This window comes from Myotis myotis, unplaced genomic scaffold (genome assembly GCF_014108235.1).
Source record: "Myotis myotis isolate mMyoMyo1 unplaced genomic scaffold, mMyoMyo1.p scaffold_m19_p_3, whole genome shotgun sequence".
Classification (NCBI taxonomy): Eukaryota; Metazoa; Chordata; class Mammalia; order Chiroptera; family Vespertilionidae; genus Myotis; species Myotis myotis.
The window spans coordinates 115,401,507-115,416,072 of NW_023416335.1; the positions used below are offsets into that span (position 1 = coordinate 115,401,507).

At 44.4% G+C, this 14,566-nt stretch overlaps 3 protein-coding genes across 9 annotated transcripts in view; 1 reads left to right on the forward strand and 2 right to left on the reverse strand.

Annotated features, from left to right (window-relative positions):
* Positions 1–6,838, reverse strand: part of LOC118651738 (protein POLR1D) — a 59,436-nt gene extending 52,598 nt beyond the window's left edge. The window contains exon 1 of one of the 2 annotated variants that reach the window (XM_036301221.1): positions 6,705–6,838. Coding sequence is in view for 1 of the 2 variants with exons in the window: in XM_036301220.1 (XP_036157113.1) it covers positions 6,705–6,730 (26 nt within the window). In the remaining variant the exon portion in view is untranslated. The remainder of the gene's footprint in view (positions 1–6,704) is intronic. The other variant, XM_036301220.1, reaches the window with a different exon arrangement.
* On the reverse strand, positions 5,238–6,839 carry POLR1D (RNA polymerase I and III subunit D). Its single transcript, XM_036301219.1, has 2 exons — positions 6,705–6,839; positions 5,238–5,807 (listed from the first exon to the last, which is right to left on the reverse strand). Exons 1-2 carry the CDS (start codon positions 6,728–6,730, stop codon positions 5,432–5,434), a joined length of 402 nt encoding a protein of 133 aa, XP_036157112.1. The 5' UTR covers positions 6,731–6,839; the 3' UTR covers positions 5,238–5,431.
* Positions 6,840–8,104: 1,265 nt separating this feature from the next.
* Positions 8,105–14,566, forward strand: part of LNX2 (ligand of numb-protein X 2) — an 88,588-nt gene continuing 82,126 nt past the window's right edge. For 4 of the 6 annotated variants that reach the window (XM_036301211.1, XM_036301210.1, XM_036301216.1 and 1 more), the window contains exon 1: positions 8,105–8,235. The gene's annotated coding sequence lies outside the window, so the exon portion shown is untranslated. Of the gene's footprint in view, positions 8,236–8,277; positions 8,302–14,566 lie in introns of those variants that run through there. The other 2 variants (XM_036301214.1, XM_036301212.1) reach the window with 2 other exon arrangements.

Below are 14,566 nucleotides of genomic sequence, written 5' to 3' on the forward strand. Positions count from 1 at the left end.
ACTCCCCTAATACATATATATACTAGCCAATTCAAAACTCCTACACAATATCCTAATGTCCCAGACAGTAACTTAATATTCTTTTCTATAATTATTAGGTAAAAACATACAAATTAAAAATGTGATATAAATCTAGGTACTAATAAAACCCACATAGACACAATGCTGCAAGTTTTTCTTTAAAAAGGTTCATAATTTTGCTTTTTCTATGGTAAATAATCTAAGTTCATCTTTTAGAAGATTCTGAGCATATTCTTCTTTATGCTTGGTCTTTCTCTGTTATTTCTGTTCAAATGTCACCTCTTCAGAAAGGCCTTCCTTAACTACTCAAGTCTCTCAGTGCCCTCTCACCCCCATCATTCTTTTACTTCCCATTTATACCACTACCTTAAATTACATTATATATTTATGCACTTATTTATATTAGAAAATAAACTGCATGTAGGCAACTTGTTCCTTGCTACATTCCTAAATGTGCCTGAATATATATGTACTCACTAATATTTATGGATTGAATAGGATGAATGAAATGTTCTGAGAAGAGCAACTTGGTGAAGGCAGACAGCTCTAAGAGTCTGTCAGCTTACTGCCCTGCCTCCTCCTATCCCCAATCTTCACATCTGTAGTCCTGGATTAAAGTTCTTGTCTAAGATGTAAATTCTTCTAACAAGGGTGAGGGAAGGAGGTAAGAGTGGTTGCTTCCATTAGCAAGGACAGGCTGGGAACGAGATGGTCTATCCTGCATTCTGGTTTGGGTCTTGAGGGGGTGGTAGGAAAATAAAGGGGTCAATGACATGGGTATGAGGCCATTTTCAACCCTATACAGAATTTTCAACCCTATACAGAATCTGTCTCCAAGTTATTTTAATTCTTTTTTAGCTTTCTGGTCTTCATCCTTTTACTTCCATTCCTATAACTCGGCCTCCTTATATTACATTTGGACTGTTACATATGCCCAACTCACTGCTGTCTCCCAATGTTTCCTTTTACTCATCCATTATGTACAGGCGTGGGGTGAAAAACAAAACCTTTATGGCATTCTCTAGCTCAAGAGTCTTTAATGGCTCATTTTCACTGGGAGACAGGAAACTATCTCCAGTGCCTAGCACAGTGGCTGGCTGAGGGGGTACTCATGAAACAATCACTGCTTCAATAGTGTCTCTCACTGATACCATTCTATGTTCAGCACATAATACTCTACACTGAACATTAGAGCACTTCATCATAAATGCAATCTGTTTTCTTTTTCATATGTACAACTGTCTTCTCTGCAAAACCACACAGAGCTTTTTAAAACAGACTCATATCTCTTATCTGCACCATTTCTCAGGACTGTGCCATGACTATGTACATATTTGTTGCATAGAGATCCACTAATTTAGGTTTGGAAGAAATTTCATGATGGAAAAAAAATACAAACCATACATTAACCAAACTGGGATAGTTTGTAAAGTTTCAAATAGCAAACAAACAAAACAACATTAAAAACTTGAGCTCAAAAGATTTGGGATCTTTATAAGTATTTGAAAGTACACTAGTGGACTCGAGTAAACTTCCTAGGAGCCCAGTTGGAGGGATATTACAAAGATTATCTTTGATTCTAAAATTATGCTAACCGAAATTGATGACTTTTGTCTAGCGATCTGGAGACTAACTACAATCTCTCTTTTTTTAAATCTTCTCTCAAGGATATTTTTTCCATTGATTTTTAGAGCGTGGAAGGGAGAAAGAGATTGAGAAACATCGATGTGAGACAGACACATTGATTGGTTGCCTCCTGAACATGCTCCAACCAGTGTGGGGAACAAATCCACAATACGGGTATAGGTATGGTATGCACGCCCTGGACCAGGAATCGAACCTGCAATCCTTCTGTCCACTGCCTGATGCGCTAACCACTGAGAAAAACTGGCCAGGGCATAGCTACAATCTTAATAACTTGTTCAAGGGAAACAAAATGGTGGGCCATAGAACTTGATATGGTTTCATATTTCCTGAAATACAAGACACTCTTTGGGTCAGAATGGTACTGAATGGACTTTTTATGTAGACACTTTATCTCTACAGAGATTCTGTAGGCACCTGTGTGTTATACCAACTAATTAGAGCATTTAGATATTATAGCTATATGCAATTTATAATTTGTAAAGTGTTTTGAAAAATGGAAAGTGCTAGGTAAGCAAATTATTATATACTAGTGGCCCAGTGCATGGATTCATGTATACTGAAAGTAAATTAATTAGAAGAAATATTTTAATATCACTATTCGCCCTTTCTCTATAATAGAAGTGTGAGGAATCAGGCTCTCTCCTCTCTGGTTCTGGAGTGCATCACCTGAAAACCACTGCTGTGAAGTCACCACCACAGCTCAGCAGTTCCTGTGTTGAGCGTTTGCCCTCTGGTGGTCAGTAGGCGTCATACCTACCGGCTGGTTGGGCAGTCGCTTAGCCTTTTATTATCCTATATAACAAAAGGCTAATATGCAAATTGACCAAACAGCAGAACGACTGGTTGCTATGACACGCACTAACCACCAAGGGGCAGACGCTCAATACAGGAGCTGCCCTGGTGGTTAGTGCGCTCCCACAGAGGGAGTGCCGCTCAGCCAGAAGCCAGGCTCATGGCTGGCGAGCACAGCAGCCGTGGGAGGAGTCCCTCCCGTCTCTGTGGCAGCACAAAGGATATCTGACTGACAGCTTAAGCCCAGAGCAGGCCTAAGCCATCAGTCGGACATCCCCCAAGGGCTCCCAGACTGCGAGAGGGCGCAAGCCAGGCTGAGGACCACCCCCCCCCCCGGGAACAAATTTCGTGCACTGGGCCTCTAGTTATATACTAAAAGCCTTTGGTATGTAATCATTTTAATAATTATCTCTTACTATCACCCTAGGAAAATACTCTCTATCTTTACCCCATGACCTTTATCTTTCCTCATCCCTGCCGCCACTTAAATATAGCTCCCCAATGTACTGTGGTATATTTTCTTTACTGGAAAACCCAAATGAAGTCCTTCTTCTGTACAATGAGTATTAATGTCTAGCCTTCTTAGGCACTAAAATAATGCTGCCCACTGCTCACCAACCTCCCTGTTAAATTCAATAAACATGTTTTCCGTCCTCATGTTCAACTCATTCAACATCAATATCCCTTGTGGAAGCCTTGGATTCCGCAACTCCACTTTCTACAGAATTTCCTGCTACCTCACTGGCTGTTCCTTTTTTACCCAAATTTTAAACGCCAAGCATGCCCAGGGCTTGGGCTTGGGCCCTCTTCTTCACACACTCAAGCTTTTATGGATTTGTATCATCTTTATGGCAAGAACTCACTAGGTAAATCTCTAGCTTCATTAGATCTCTTTCACAGCTTCTAACTCATGTATCTACTATCTACCATGTTCAGAATGGAACTTTTGAGTTTAATCATCCTCTCCACCTCCGAACCATTTCAGTAATTTGGCCCCAAATCTAGGTAGAAGTCATCTTTCTACATCCAATTCCTGAGGTCTACCAATTCTGTACAAATTTGGTTCAAAAATACATCTCCAATCTACCCTCTTTTCTCTATCACTAGGTTACTGCCCTTCCAGGCCACACCAAAGTTTCTGCTTCTACTCTGGCCTCTCTACAAATTCATTTCCCCACTTTGTAATCAAAGAATTCAGAGGTCATTCCTGTTGTACTTAACACCCAAATCCTTACTACCCCAGCCCTTCTTCCCATTGAACCCATAGGATAGGCCCTTGTCCTCCTTACTTACCACGCTACAGATATATAAATCTTCTTTCAATACATTTAACCCCTCAAAACACCAGTTTTCAGCTTCTGGACTTTTGCACATACTATTCCCCCAGAATGCATTTTCTCTCCTTTTTGCACAGCTAGTTCCTTCTGTTCTGTAATTTCTGGAAAATCTTCACTGACTTCCACACCTAAAGTAGAATCTCCTCTCATGTTCTCTTTGTCCCCCTCCCCCCCCTGCCCCCACAAATACAATGTAAAATTTTTTTACTCCTTTTATAATGTATACTTCATAAGACCTGTGTCTCATCCACTAGCATATCTATCCTAGGACCTGGTATATGCTAGGTGATCAATAAAAACAAAATATATTTATCTAAAGAAGTTGCATATAGAAAATGCAGATTCTGTTGCAGGTCAGTAGAAGAGGTCTGATATGAGTGAATAAAAGGCTACATATACATGAATTCATCTGGTATTTACTAATGGTCCACTACCTATTAGGCATTGTGCTACAAGTTGGTATAATGGTAGACAACATAAGCACTAACAATCACATAGTAAATCCAAGACCAGGAAACAGAGTATAATGAAAGCACAGGCAAGTACCCAAACTAGGATGGGGAGTCTTACATCTAAGTTCTTACCTACACTACAGTATGGCAGAAGTAAGAATCCTCCAGGAAGAGGGAACAATGCTGAGAGTACTGGGGTTTGGGGTGCTCAGGTTCAAAGGTTGACAGACATTTAGGGTAAATTATGAATCAAGTTGGTATAGGATAGATATGAATCAAGTTTGAAGAGATAAATAGGACAGCTCTTAGATGTGATTCACTAATATCTTATTTTTAAAAAAATCATTTTGGCCACATGGAATTTTCTTTCTTCCTGTCCTTACTTTCTTTCAAATACTGCTTCTTTTATGTAACCATGGGCTATTCTTAAGATACCCAAGGACTGAAAAAGTTATCTGGTCATCCCAGTAACCTCCCTCTCTAATAGAATTAAACTCTCTTGAACTACTTAGGTCAAAATAAAGCAGCAAACTGGTATCTATCTTATAAATATAATGATGGAGCTTGATACTACCTAAAATTCAATTCTATGTGAAACCAGAATTCTCAGTTTTTTCAAATTATTCCTCACCCTTACCCAATCTACCAATCACAGCAAAGTAAGAATTTTCTTATGAATTACTAAAATACATGAAGCAAGAAGCCAAGTTCCCCCCCCCACTTCCATCTTTCTTTCCTGCTTTCCCCCTCCCAGACTGCCCGCCCCCCCAAAAAAAATTAGTCTATCTGGGGTCATGCTTTACTGCACATCTCCCTCTCCCCCAATCACAGCCATGAATGCTTATTTCTTTTAATTCCCTTTTTAAAAAGTCCTTGTTTAGGCCCCTGCTTTTCTCATAGTTTCATCACTTTCCATGTTGGCTCAATTAATAAACAAAAACCCCCAAAATAGTCAACCTTGAGGACCAAGGAACAGAAACCACTCAAATTAGTTTAAAGAGGGAATTTATTAGAATACAAAGGTTCTTGCAGGGATTCCCACAGCTGTAATGAGTTAATAGCTAGAATCACACCTTTCTGAAGAGCAGATCATGTTGTAATCATAAACTTCTATTTCTGGGTTTTGCAAGATCACGAAGAAAATATCCCAGAGGATGTTCCTCCCTCTATAGTGCACAGGGACTAGAATGTGGATTCATTTCTGCTTGCTTTTTGGTCCTTATATTCCTTTATGCTGGCCTCAAACTTGTCAAGCACATGTTGGCAGACATTCATGAGCTCATTCAGGCCTCTCTGAAATGGCTCAACAGCTGGAAGAGCACCTCGAGTCTGAATTCGTAAATTAATTTTACTCTCTGAAGGATGGGTTGTAGTGTAACCACAAAATTCCACTTCCGGGTTCTTCATGATCATGTAACGAAGAGAATTTCCTAGGGTATGGTCCTCCTCGTGCAAAACAAATGTCACACAGTGTCTATCTGTTCCAGCTGCCTGGACCATTTCCAGAGCTGTCTTCCTCTCGCCTTCAGCCATTGAGGTCTTCAATCCAGACATTTTTCTACATACATATTTTTTATAAAAATGAGATCATACTGAATATAGTTTTGTAACTAGCTTTTTTTTTCATTTACTATATCACAATTGTAACACATTAATACGCGATGCACTCCAACTACATAAAACTATTAACATTAGCCCTTTATTTTCCTGCCTCCACATATTCTATCAATAAATACCTAATTTATTGCCTCCAGTTTCTCCCTACTCCATTTGACCATCTACATGGCCACAGGGGAGTTTTCTTAAAACACAAACTTAAATGTTTGCTAAAATATTCTGTTGCTAGAATCACAAGAAAGGATAGGTTTAGAATAGGGTAGCCTTGCAAGAGCACGAAAAGGGAGTTGGAAGGCGCAGAGGAGCACAGATTATTATAAGATTAGAGGCTACAGATGATGACCCTGCAGGCCTAACTGTGGCTTCCATTTGGAGGACGTAAGGAAACTAGCTCGGGAGGTCTGAGAAGAGTCCATGAGGCAGGAGGGAGGGAGAAAGAGAACTCGGAGCAGAGGAGGGAGCTGGGCCACGGCACCGGGACGGAGGCCCGGCGTGTGATTTCACACGTTGGCCGATTGACCCCGGCTGTCCTAACCGGGGACGGGCAGCCTGGGGATTTCTCACAACTTGCCTTCCCTCCTTCGTCTCTAGTGTTCTGAGCGTTTCTATTCAAACACATGCCTGACTCCTCTCCTCTTTTCCCAACCGGAGCCCTCGCTCCCGCCCAGGCGCCCATTCCTCCCTCTCTCGTCCCCGGCCTTCCCAGTCGGGCCTATACGCAGAGGCCGAGGCCCCGGCCGGCCGCGGGCCCCTCCTCGGTCGCTGGCGCCGGGGCCGGGAGCGGCCCGCTCCTCCCGCCCGCCCCCTCCGCCCGCCCGCCCGCCTCCTCGGCCGTTACCTCTCCAGCTCTTGGTCCTCTTCCATCGCGGGAACGGCTTCCGGGATCTTCAGGTGCAGCTGGCGGTCAGGACGCTCTGCCCCATATCGCGAAGCGTGCGAGAGAAGCAGGAAGGAAGGAACAACCGACCGACGGAGGAGCGGAAGGCGGAAGGAGGGGGGAGGAGCCGCCGCGGCGCCCCAGGCCCCGCCCACACCCGCCCGCGGCGCGAGGAGGCGGGGCCGGGCCCCAGCGGGTCCTTTTGCTTCTGGAAGCGAGTCGAGCCGCAGAGCTAGCGGGGCAGGTGGGGTCGGGCTACCGCCCCACCCGAGGCCGAGACGGCGCTGTGGGCGCTGGAGCTCAGCGCCGGGCGCCTTATCCCAGGTGTGGGCGAAGGGGGCGCGGCCCGCCTGCCTCCCCCAAATCACCTTCCCACTTAGGGCCCAAATCCGGCTTCCTTTGGACTCGCTGCTGCACCCACGGGGGACGGTGTTACGCTCGCGCAGGACCCCAGCCCTTGGGGAGCTTTCATGGAACGTCAGGCTTAAACTATAGCTGATAACACATCTTAATAAATTTCCCAATAGAATAGGGTAGGGTCAAGACGGTGGTTGTCCGACCGAGGACCTTCACACAGCTCAGCTGGGTCAAAGGACAAGCGTCTGTCTTGCTCTTTTGGGGGAAAAGTGAGAGTTTGGAAGGAAACTTTCCCCTCCCCTGCTTTCTCCCCTAGGATCTGTTCGACCCCTGGAGTACGTGCTCCCTCGCCTGGGACTTCCTTTCCCCTTTCCCCTTTTGGCTTCTTCAACCTCTTCACCTTTGTTCTCAGGTTCCCCCTCCCCCGCCTCGGCAGCCTTTCCAGCCAGACTCGCTCTCCGTCCCCTCGGTTATTCTTCACGAACAGTCTTCCCTTCCCGGCTCTCCTGCCCCCCTCGCCCTCCTCCTGCTTCCGGCCAACCCCTGTCCCTACCACACTACCCCAGCTGTCCTTTCGCCCAGCACACCTACGTTCTTGCTCCCTATGCCACCTGTTCTTCCTGAATGCCCCCAGTCACTGCCTCCCCGCGCTACCCAGTGCCCCTCGCGGCCTCGGATAGTCCCGAGCCCGTCTTAAGCCAGGTAATCCGGAGAACCCGGGCGAGAGCGGGTGGGGGAGGGTAGGCGGCGCGGGGCGCAGCGGGCTCACTCTAACTCGGGAGTGACGGCTCTGGCCGGACCCGCCCCCTGAGCCCTCGGATAGGCGGATCCTTTCCGTGTCCCGCCCTCTCCCGCCCTGTTCTGCCGCCAATTGGTCCAGGTGCGTGTCGGGTTGGGCGGCGGGGCCCTGGCGTTTTCCCCTGGGAAGGCAGCAGGGGCGGTTGAGAAGTGAAGTCTTAGCCAGAGTTTGCTTCTTGCCAGGAAATCTGCAGCGGCCGCGGCGGCGGTGGCGGCAGCGCTTCCCGGCCGAGCGGAGGCCGCCTCGCTCCCGCTCCCTCAGCGGGCGGAGAGCGGAGCGGGCTCTGGGCTGCGGCGCCCGGAGCCGGTGCGCGCCCGGGACAGCCGCGCTTCCCCAGTGAGTAACTTTGTCTGGACCGCGTCGCTCCGCGCACTCCCGCCGGGTCCCGGGCTGCCGCCTCAGGTGCGGGCGTCGGTGGGGTGTTGGGGCAGCGCTGCGCCGGGGAGACGGCCGGAGCGGCGCCGCGGCGGTCCTCCACCGCTCCCCTCCTCTCTCGTCCTGGCCGCGGGGCAGCGTGGACCCGTGCGGGGCTGGCCGCGCCTGTCCGGGGCGGGAGGGACCAGCTGCCCTGCGCCCCGTGCCCGCCGCCCGGCAGGCGCCTGGGAGAGGCGGGCGGCCCCCGGCTGTTTCCATTTGGTGGTTCTGGCGGCGGTGTTGCTGATCTTTGCGCCCTTTGCTTCTTTAGGGAGGGGAGAGATGGGGATGAGTTCTTATTTCCTGCGTGTATGTTGTCATGAGTCAGAGTGGAACTGGCTGCCTCACATTGGGTCTTGTCCCCCTGCAAAGGAATGGGAAGAGACCATATCCTCCATCCCAGCCTATTGCCTGTAAATCTATGTTTTTTTCTTTAAAAAAAAACACCACAAACTTTATTGTTGAAAGTATTACAGATATCCCCTTTCCCCCCATTAACTCCTCCACCCCTCTCCCGCCCCCCTCCAGGCCTTCTATTGTTTGTGTCCCTGGGTTATGCATACATGCATATAAGTTCTTTGGTTAATTTCTTCCAATCTTCCCCTCTTCCCTCAGAATCCTCAGTCAGTTCTATGCCTCTGTGTCTCTGGATCTGTTTTGTTCATCAGTTTATTTTGTTCATTAAAAACCACATATGAATGAGATCTTGTGATACTTGTCTTTCTCTGCCTGGGTTATTTCGCTTAGCATGACACTCTCCAGTCCCTCCGTGCTGTCTCAAAGGTTAAGAGATCCTTTTGTTTTTGTATTTACAGGTGCGTAATATTCCATGGTGTAAATGTACCACAACTTTTTTATCCACTCCTCTACCGATGGGCACTTGGGCTGTTTCCAGATCTTAGCTATTGTAAATTGTGCTGCTCTGAACATAGGGATGCATATATCCTTTCTGATTGGTGTTTTGGGTTTCTTAGGAAATATTCCCAGAAGTGGGATCACTGGGTCAAATGCGGTTCAATTTTTAGTTTTTTGAGGAAACTCCATACTATTTTCCACAGTGGCTGGAGCAGTCTGCATTCCCACCAGCAGCGAGCGAGGGTTCCCTTTTCTCCACGTCCTTGCCAGCACTTGTCATTTATTGATCTGTTGATAGTAGCCATTCTGTCACCTTACTCTTTAGGCAGGAGAAAGTGGTAGAGAGATTTAACATCTTCCACACCAGGAGGAGGGGATTTCAAAATATGGAGCTCGATTTGGAAGCAGTTGCACACAAAGCACCATTCAGGAAATGCATCGCTCACTCTGCAAAGCTTTATGCCCTGCTTTGGCTAAGGACTTTTGACTTATGTGTGCTGTTTCTTCTGATATTTCAGTTTACATATATTGCTATGCGTCAAGACATCATATCTGCCAGGAGCTACTGTACATGGACTGGGCTTAACTGTATAGATGTTTCTTTTTAAATCACTGAAACCAGAAATGAGGTTGAGTGAAAAGCAATGATGAGCTCTGGTATAGGAGAACTGCCTGCACTTCAAAAATTTCCCGTTCTTGCTGAGTGGTACTTATTTGTAAACTGGCTTTCATTTCCAGGACAGATTTTGGTTTTTATTTTTTCTTGAATGTACTGTGACACAGCACTGATGAAGCTGGACCTCAGTGGTTCAGTTTTATTTACTTGAATTGTTTTGATTCCTATCTCCATGCCCCTTTCAAAAATGGACTTTGATCTAGTATTCTTTTTGGCCTGTCGAAGCTGAATAACAAAGTTTTGCCTTTTTAATTTTTTTAAATTGATTTCAGAGAGGAAGGGGGGGTGGAGAGAGAGATAGAAACATCAAGGATGAGAGAGATTCATTGATTGGCTGCCTTCTGCACGTCTGGCGGGAGTGGGAGTGGGGGATCAAGCCCACAGCCCAGACATGTGCCCTTGGCTGGAATCAAACCTGGGACCCTTTAGTCCACAGGCTGACGCTCTATCCGCTGAGCCAAACCAGCTAGGGCAAAGTTTTGCCTTTTTAGTTTGTCCAAGTCACACATGTGAGTTTTCCCATAGGGGTAAAAAGTAGGTGAAATCAGAACCAAAGTAGAATCACACTACTTTTAATTTGGCCCACTTGTGTGTTAACATTCCTAATTCTGTATCTTGTTCCTCTCCTTTCCTCATCAAGTTAGATATTTTTCATTATTTATTCATTCAGCAAATGGTAGAGTGCCTACTGCATGCCAGGCATTGATGGCAGGAGTCAGCTTTTGCTATAGTCTCATTTGGAAGCTGATCCATACCTCTATTTCACTGGCTGCCTGAAAGTAATTTGAGCAAAGTGCTGTGGGAACTTAAAAGGAAGCATTTCTGCTTGGAGTTTGTTAGGGAAGGCCTCACATAGTCAAAACCCCACTTCAGATTGGTGTGGAATTTTGCCAGGTACATTGTGAGCAGAGGGACTAACATATAGGGTGTTGCATTATGAGATCTGCGTATAGTTAATCTGGTTGAAGCACACAGTGTGTGGGGTTGGTGTGGTAGTCAGGGGCTGGTGTGGTAGTCAGGGGCTGATGTATTACTCATTTCAGAGCACTTAGCACTTTGTCTTGCTCACAGCAGGCACTCAAATATTTACTGAACTGAATTGAACAGAAACATGAAGGATTCTGTCTGCCAAATTAAGAAAATTGGACCAGGAGAATGTCATAATGACATTTGCATTCCAGGAAGATATCTGCAGCAGTGGAGAATAGTGAGGTCCAGATGGGGGTTAGGGAGACAAAATAGGAGCTGTTACACTATAGGTGGTAAGTGCTCAGGGCTTCTCGATTCATAATTATCTGGGTTTGAATCTGGCTGTGTCACTCACTATGTACCCTCTTTTTTTCCTTAGGTTCTTCATTTCATAGGGTTTGGGGGATGAAACTTGGAAAAACATCTATATTACTTAGAATAATGTTTGGCACGTGGTTAGGACTTGTGTGCAGGCAGTGGAAGTACAAATGATGTGTCTTTTAGGATGTATAATTGGTTGGATTAGGTAAGTGACTGGATATGATTAATGAGAGAGGGATCGTTCCTAGGTTTTTTGACTGGTGGCATTGGAGTGTACTGGTTAAGCTTGCTGTGGAGTCAGAACAAGGGTTAAATTCTATTACTTACCCTCACAATTACCATCCTGACTGAGTGTTAGTTTCCTAATGTTTCAGAAATGATCATAGTACCTGTCTAGTAGGTTTTGAAGATCAAATGAAATTAAGCACATAATGCCCTTGGCAGAGTACCTAGTACATTACAAGTGCTCAATAAATATTAGTTGTTTCTTTAGTGATGACGACATTAATGAGCTAATGGAATGTTAGACGATATGAGAAGGAGCAGTTAAAAACAATTGGTGGTAGGAGTGGGGAAGGGAAGATAAATTAGTTTTGGACCAACCTAGTCAGCTGCTAATGGATGGTTGAGATGTCTTATGAAGTTGTTGGACAGATGTATCCAACAGGAGCTAGGAAAGAATGGAAAGAAAAAAAGTAAAGCCTTTGTGGGTTTGGTACGCTTTCTGGAAGATTTGGGTAAAAGGAAGTCAGAGAAGTGGTTTATGCTATAGCAATACCAGGAGTGTTGATGTTGAATATTAGGCATCTCTAAAATCTTTAAAGTACATTTGGCCACCATCACAGGGGAACTCCAGGCTCATATAATCTGATTGGTTCTGTGCCTTTCTCCCTTCTTTCTCTCCTTTCTGATTGCCCCCCAAAAATCCAAATCTTTTTATTTTATTTTATTATGCAGAGACATTTAACTTTTCTCTGCATTTGGGGCAAAAGTTAACTCCAGGCCCACCTTTCCATATCACAATCCAGGTTTCTAGAAGAATTGAAGGTCTCATTTTATAGGTTCCATTCTACTTAGAAAGCTGTGTTGTTGAAAAAAAATAAGTGTGTACGTATGTGCGATATATTTGTACACATAGATACAAATATATCTTATATGTACAACTATGTATGTATATATTAGTGCGATAGGGAGAAACAGACTTGTTTAGGGATATTGCTTCCTGCAGAGTTGAACTGACAATAGCTGTGTCATAACTTTGTTCTCTCTTGGGTATTAGCAAAACTCTAGAGTGGAGTCTCTGGTGTCTTGATAAGAAAAGCTGAAAAGAAAGAAGCAGAAGTTTTGTGGGCAGAGAGGGTTAAGCATACTTCACATCGAGACTTAGGACTATTACTTCTGGCAATCAGAATCCATCAGTGGAAAAATTATGTAGTGGAAAAATGATTTTTTCTCAAAATTAGACTGGGTAGGAGAAATGAGAAATAGAAACATGCAGAAAATAGGCAATAGTAAAAGTATAAGTATATACAATATATAAGTATACTACTATGTATAATATACATATAAGCTTATATGTATAAGTATACTGTAAACAGTGTTGTCCACTTAAAAACATACCACTTTCATATGTAAAACAAATGGAGTTTTAATTTTTATCTTTATTAAAATGATAATCTTTGAGTCCTTTTAAATAACAAATTGCCTTGGGAACCCTAGTACACTGCTGGTGGGAATGCAGACTGGTGCAGCCAGTATGGAAAACAGTATAGAGTTTCCTCAAAAAAATTAAATATGGAACTGCCATTTGACCCTGTGATCCCACTTCTAGGAATATATCCTAAGAAACCTGAAATACAAATCAGAAAGAATGTATGCACCCCTGTGTTCATAGCAGCACAATTACAATAGCTAAGATCTGGAAACAGCCCAAGAGCCCATCAGTAGATGAGTGGATAAAAAAGCTGTGGTACATTTATACCACAGAATACTATGCAGCAATACAAAAGAAGACTCTCTTACCCTTTGAGACAGCATGGAGGGACCAGGAGAGTATCATGCTAAGCGAAATAAGTCAGTCAGAGAAAGATAAGTATCACATGATCTCACTCACACGTGAAATCGAAGTAACAAAATAAACTGATGAATAGTGGATCCAGAAACGTGGGAGCATGGAACAGAGTGGGGAATCTGGGAGGGGAGGTGGGGGAGGGTGGATGGGTGGAAGGTAATCAACCAAGGACCTTACATATATGCATACTAGAGGCCCAGTGCACAAATTCCTGCATGGGTGGGATCCGGCCTGCCTGCCCCGATAGGGGCCGATCTGGGGGGGCGATGGATGTGGGGGTTCGGGGGGGAAGGGGCCGTCCCCCATTGGGCCTGTTGGCTGGTTGCAGTGCGGTCATAGCGACCTGTCGTTCTGGCATTCCTATTGCTTGTCTTTTATATATATAGACACAGACAATGGGGCGGTGAGATCCTGGGGCAGGGAACAGAGTCAGGCTGGAGGGAGTCAATGGGGGGAAAAAGACATGTAATACTTTCAACAATAAAGAATTATTTAAACAAACAAAAAAACAAATTGCTGTAAAATGTGTAATAGGGGCCACTGCAAAAAAATGTTTATAACCAAGTTATGAGGACCTATGTCTTATGTAAAACAAAGTATGCTTGGTTGGCTATAATAAAGCTTCCAAAGGGTCTATTGGCCATTATTTTTAGTTAAAAGCAAAGCTAGTCTAGGAAATATTGATACCCCTATCACCTACTCCCTCCCCCCAAATTGGGATTAGGCAACCAATCTGAAAAATTAATCCTTTATCAGAATTCTTAATACTGTTCAGTTGAACTGCATAAATAATTATTGAACAAGTAAAGTGGAGTCCTTCACTTATACATTATTTCTTTATTGTATTGTGACCATTACCACTTCCACATGATCTTAATGTTTGAACTTTGACTTTCAATGTAATTATATTCATGGAATACCTAAGCATCCGTGATGTGATCAACCCTGGGCTATGTGGAACACAAAAGATTTGTCCCTGCCCTTGTAGAACTTGAAATCTTAAAAACATTCAGTCAAAGAGTTAAGCATTTGCAATAGGGTGACTAATACACTTGATTTCTAGTACCTTAGCTCTTCAACTCCAGTGACCTTCACTTCTGCTATATTTTAACATTCCCCAAAATTTTCCACAATAGAAATCTTAAAATTATATATCCTGCTCTGTGACTACATCCTCCTATCCATCTAGCTCTCTCACACCCACACTTTATATTACAACACCCTTCCTTTTGACAAAGACATCTTGCCAGCCCTTTATTGCATTCCACCTCCTGTTACCTGTTGTATTTACATTTATTGGCCCTTTTTATCCCCTGTCCAATTTGAATTCTTTGTTAAGCACTTTCACTGCTACCTTTGCC

What these genes read in the sequence shown, in the direction of transcription:
- POLR1D (XM_036301219.1), bottom strand. Translation starts at nt 6,730, where the DNA reads ATGGAAGAGGACCAAGAGCTGGAGAG. An exon ending in GAGGACCAAGAGCTGGAGAG is followed by an intron (nt 5,808 to 6,704) that starts GTAACGGCCGAG and finishes ATATGTATGTAG; the next exon opens with AAAAATGTCTGGATTGAAGA.